The sequence below is a fragment of the Corylus avellana genome, chromosome 7, assembly GCF_965113065.1.
Source record: "Corylus avellana chromosome 7, dhCorAvel1.hap1.2, whole genome shotgun sequence".
In the NCBI taxonomy this organism is placed as follows: Eukaryota; Viridiplantae; Streptophyta; class Magnoliopsida; order Fagales; family Betulaceae; genus Corylus; species Corylus avellana.
Window position 1 is genome coordinate 17,511,424 of NC_142496.1, and position 5,711 is coordinate 17,517,134.

Consider the following 5,711-nt stretch of genomic DNA (forward strand, 5'->3'; position numbering starts at 1 on the left):
CTCTCACTTCTTTCCTCCATTTTCACTCTCTCTCTTCTTTCCTCAATTTTCAAAAACCCAAACCCAAACCCAAATCAAAAAATATCATCTTCCTTCTTCGATCTTCTTCTCTTCAAATCAAAATTCAAAAATCTCTCAAATCAAATCAAAATAAACCAAATCAAAGCTTCTTCAAATAAAAAATCTCTCTTCTTCGATCTTCTTCTCTTCGCCTTTTTTTTTTTTCTTCTTCTTCTTCTTTTGCTTCTCTTCTTCGATCTTCTCTTCTTCTTTTATTTTTCTTTTTCTTGATCTGCTTTTCTTCTAGCTCTGCTGCCATGCAGAGAGATTGAGAGAGAAGAGGGAGATTCAGAGAGACGGAAAGAAGATTTGGAATTAAATAAGAAAAGTAGATCTAGGGAAAGAATAAATAATAAAAGAGGAAAAGAAGAGAGAAAATTAAGTTGAATGTCCCGCTATTTTTTTTTTTTTTTTTTTTGACGTGCTAGTTTTAGCACGCCAGAAACATATATATAAACCTGATATTAAAAAAGAAAAAAAAAAGAAAAAAAAGAAATACTGACGTGCTAATTTAGCACGTCAGCAATATATAATATATATTTTTTATATATATAAACTTGATAAAAAAAAAAAAAAAAAGCATGGGCGATGGGCCTGCTAGCCTTCCCAAGGCGCGCGCACACACACACACACACACATATATATATATAAACATGATATATATATACACATACACACATTAAGTAGCCTATAATTTATTTATCAAAGTAACCTATACTTAATTATACTTACTTAGTAACTTAATATATATTAACTTAGTTAATATGGTAGTTTATTAATTAACTAAGTAGTATGTTAATACTAATATATAACACACACATATAATAATATAAGTAATATACATAGAAATATTGAGTAACCTATAGTATATTAACTAATACATACACATATAAATATTAAATAATCTATGTAACATATACTACTTATTACTAATATACATACTTATTAAATTTATATAACTAATTTTTTGTAATACACACACACACAAAAGAAATATGAACGAGCTAATGAGTTGGACTAACGAGCCATGCTAGCAATCCAGTTGAGCTTTAAACGAGTTGAGTTCACGAACCCCCATTGAGTTCAATCGAATGAGTGGAGTATGTATCACTTGCTAATCGAGTGGATTTTTACAGTAACAAGTGAGTTTGTACAATATCGAGCTCGAGTTTGGGTCGACCTTAACCGAGCAGATTGTCGAGTGTATTGGCTCGTTTACCGCCCTAAGTATGTCTTTGTATTAGTTATTGCACTATTGGAAGATGAGACTTGGAGTTTGTACTTTCTAACTATAATAGACCCATATTATGCTAGTGGGAGAATATATCTTAGAGACGAAATGAGATTTTTGATTTATTGTGTTTGGATTATTTATAGATCTCTAATTGATGTTTTATAAGTAATTTGGTAGTATAAGTAGTTGCTTATTGGGTAAAATATAACTGTAAGAAAATGTTTCAATTCGATTTAATATCAGTGCTTAGTATAAATTGTATTTGCTTTTTATTACTCTTTATCTTTGGACAAAAACGTTTGCCTTTACTAGTTTGCTTAGTTTTCGGGATTTCTTGTTCTTTTTTCTCCTAGTTATGTGTTTCTCATGTATAGTTCATGTGTTCTTGCATTGCGTTTTCTTTTTTTAATGATATTTCTATTACTTCTAAAAGAAACACAATACAAGTTCTAAGTAGGTGTCATGTCTTGCTTTGGGCTTGGGGTGTGACAATTAACCCAAATTCATTTCTAATTGTGACAGTATTAGAGAGGAAACCATGACAGAAACCGTTGTGACCCTTGTCATCAATGAGCTAGTTCAGTTGATCGCTCATGAATCAAAATTGCTAAGGGGTGCCCACCGAGATGTTGTGGACATTAGAGATGAACTTGAGAGCATCCAGTGTTTCCTCAAAGATGCAGATAGAGGAGATCTCCAAGATGGCGTCAAAACATGGGTGAAACAAGTGAGAGAAGTAGCCTATCATATAGAAGATGTAATTGATGAATACGTTCTTCACGTGGCACAACATCGCCATCAGCAAAGTTTTATTGCTTTCCTCCAAAAAATTGGCCACTTATTCAAAAAATTAAAACCACGTCATGACATAGCTACAAAGATTCAAGATATCAAAATATCAATCCGTGAAATCAAGGAAAGAAGTGAAAGATATGGTTTTAGTTCCTTAGAGCAAGGATCAAGTAGTAGTGAATCTAGTGTTACATGGCATGACCCTAGAGTGGGTGCACTTTTCATTGAGGAAGATGAAGTTGTGGGCATTGAGTCTACAAGGGATGAGCTCGTAAGCTGGTTGGTGGGGGGAGTATCTAAACGATCTGTTATTTCAGTTGTAGGCATGGGCGGAATTGGTAAGACAACTCTTGCTAAGAAAGTATATGAGAATGAATTAGTGAAAGGACATTTTGACTGCCGTGTTTGGATCACAGTGTCTCAGTCATACAACGTCCAGAAGATACTCATGTCTATGACAAAGAAAGTCTACTATGAAAATGAAACGGCTCTAGGGCAAATAGACATGATGGACGAGATCACATTAATCAGCCAACTGAGGAAATATTTACAGCAAAAGAGGTATGTTGTGGTTTTTGACGATGTTTGGAAGTTAGAGTTTTGGGAAATTGTGAAACATGCTTTACCATGCAATGGCAGAGGAAGCAGGATTATTATCACTACCCGCAGTGATCTCATTGGTGTATCTTGTAAAGAATCTTTATTTGATCAGGTCCACAAGCTACAACCTCTGTCTCAAGACAAGGCTTGGGAATTGTTTTGTAGAAAGGCATTCCAGTCCGAATTTCAAAGGTGTTGTCCCAAAGAGTTGGTGAAATTGTCGATGGACATTGTCAAAAAATGTGAAGGCCTGCCACTTGCAATTGTTGCTATAGGTGGTCTTTTGTCAACAAAGGAAAAGGTGCCATTAGAATGGAAAAAGTTGCATGATAGCCTCAGTTCTGAGCTAGAATGTAATCCACACCTTACCTCTCTTAGTTATCATGATCTTCCGTGCTCCCTAAAGTCTTGCTACTTGTTCTTCGGCATTTTTCCAGAGGACTACTCAATCACAAGTGTAAGATTACTTTGGCTATGGGAAGCTGGGGGCTTCATAAAAGGAAAGAAGGGAAAATCATTGGTAGACGTAGCTGAAGAATACTTAATGGAGCTCATCGACAGAAACTTGGTTCAAGTTTCATTTGGGGAGCTTGATTATGAGATGCTCATAAAGTATAGAATCCATGATCTGCTGCATGAAACCATCCTATCGAAGGTTGGAGAGTTGAATTTCTCTCAAGTTCTGGAAGCAGGTGATACTACTTTCCATGGTAAAAGTCGGAGCCTATCAATCCACAATGCTAGAGAAAATGTTTTTGAGACAAGTGAGTACTCTCGTGTCCGTTTTATTTTTCTTTTCAACATTAATGAAATGCCCAGGTCTTTCATGGTTAAATTGTTCAAAAAGTTCAAGCTTTTGAAAGTGTTAGATTTTGAAGATGCTCCTATTGATTATCTTGCTCAAGAAGTGGGTACTTTATTCCATTTGAAGTACTTAAATTTGAGGAGAACAAAAGTGAAGATACTTCCAAATTCAGTGGGTATGCTACAAAACCTTCAGACACTAAATGTTGCGGAAACCCCAGTGCGTGAGCTACCAATTGAGATATTTAGGCTTTATAAGCTACGACATATTATTGCTCATTCTCATGACTTCGAAATTAAAAGTAGCCTTTATTCGATGCGAGGAGTAAAAGTACATGAAGGGGTTGGATGTTTAAACGAATTGCAGGACCTATCATTGATTGAGGCAAATCATCATGGGGTTAGTTTATTTGAAGAGCTCGGAAAGTTGAGTCAGTTGAGGTTGTTCGGCATTTCAAATATGACTGCAAAACGTGGAAGGGCCCTATGTACCTCCATACAAAAAATGGTCCACCTTAACAGTTTGTTTGTAAGCTCAATTAGTGAAGATGAGATTATAGACTTAGAATCAATTTCTTCGCCCCCTCCATTTCTAAAGCATATCTATCTAAGAGGGCGATTGAAGAAGTTGCCGAACTGGATTCTAGAGCTTCAAAATCTGGTCACACTAGTCTTATTTTTCTCATCATTAGAGGAATATCCACTGTCGTGTGTCCAAGCTTTGCCAAATCTAATTACCCTTTCCCTCAATCATGCGTATGATGGGGAGCAACTACATTTTGAGGAAGGAGGTTTTAGAAAACTCAAGAAGCTCACCCTCAGAGAGATGGAAAAATTGAAGATGGTGGAAATAGACAAAGGATCACTGCCCAGTCTTGAGCAACTAGAGATTGGACCATGCCCGCAAATGAAGGAGGTACCCTCTGGAATCCAACACCTTGAAAGCCTAAAGCTTATTGACTTCTATGAAATGCAGAAAGAATTTGTGCTACCTATGCAGCCTAATGGAGGCGAAGATTATTGGAAAGTCAAGAAGGTAACTACTATTCATCTCAGGTATAGGATTAAAGGAGAACGATATCAAATATACAAGCTCGGTGACTTGGACTTATTGGAGCGTCTACAAGGGTCAATCTTGGGGGATCAAACTGCCATGTAGAATTTCAGTGATGAACAAGGTATGTAGTCTAATTAGCCACAAGATTTCCATGAATTTTTCTTTTTATATATATTTTTTATATGTAATGATAAAATTCTTCACATTATGTGGCTGACTAAATGCATGTATGAGATTGCGTTTGAGGGGCCTTAAAATGCTTTTAACACTAAAAAAGTCAGTTTGAAGAAAAAAGTACTCATTTGGTAAAAAAATTAAAAATACTTTCAAGGATCCAAAAAGCTTAAAGAATGTCCAAAACGCACTTTTAACAAAATCTTAAAAATGAAATTTTTGCCAAAATATATATATATATATATATATATATTTTATTTGACTTAAAAACTCTATTTTTCAAACGCAATTCCAAACAAGCTCTAAGAAAGTCTTACATTAGCTGCGCGATGAGTTTCCACCTAAGCTACAGTTTGAAATGCTACTAACTCCTTTTGCTCACTAAATTGTGTTCGTTGTTTTTTGTACTTCTATTTATTTGATATTTTAATCTGTCACCACTAAAAAGAGTTTGATTCTAATCTATGTTACAACAAGGATCTAGCAGAGGTATTAGACTTGGGGCAATACAAATGACTTTTATAATTAAAAGATTAATTCTTTGGGGGGGTTTATTCTCATATGTAACCACCACAAAAAAAAAAAAAAACAAGGTTTAGTGACATGGTTATTTGGGGCATTTTTGGCCAAAAAAACGTTCTTATTGATTTCGCAACGCTTAATTTGGGGCACTTGGGACATGTCAGTTTTTATGGCTAATATAATGTAATTATAACTAATATAATGTAATTAAGGTTAATTACCCGGTCGACAAGCAACTGATGATCTTGCTCTCACAACACCGGGACACTTGGTGTCATGTGGAGTACACATGTTTACGTTGCTCGTTCCTTGGCTCGCAAAATAATTTTTCATAAATTTCTGGACGTCGACATAGGCAGATGTTAACACGGCAATCTGTTCGTTTTGTTTGGAAATTTGTTGTTCTTGTTCATTTATACGCTCAAGTAGTGCAGGGACTTGTGCAGTTGAGGCCGATGATTTATTTGC

General features: G+C 35.4%; 1 protein-coding gene across 2 annotated transcripts; it reads left to right on the forward strand.

The window, feature by feature from the left end:
• The first annotated feature begins 1,820 nt into the window (after positions 1-1,820).
• On the forward strand, positions 1,821-4,789 carry LOC148584598 (disease resistance protein RPM1-like). Of its 2 annotated transcripts, XM_088518286.1 has the most exons (2): positions 1,821-4,406; positions 4,547-4,631. In XM_088518286.1, exons 1-2 carry the CDS (start codon positions 1,833-1,835, stop codon positions 4,550-4,552), a joined length of 2,580 nt encoding a protein of 859 aa, XP_088374412.1. In that variant the 5' UTR covers positions 1,821-1,832; the 3' UTR covers positions 4,553-4,631. The 2 variants fall into 2 exon arrangements, with proteins under 2 accessions (XP_088374412.1, XP_088374411.1); XM_088518285.1 differs by having other exon boundaries at positions 1,821-4,789.
• The last annotated feature ends 922 nt before the right edge of the window (positions 4,790-5,711 follow it).

Excerpts from the sequence above, each read along its gene's own strand:
- LOC148584598 (XM_088518285.1), top strand. The coding sequence starts at position 1,833 with ATGACAGAAACCGTTGTGACCCTTGTCATCAATGAGCTAGTTCAGTTG.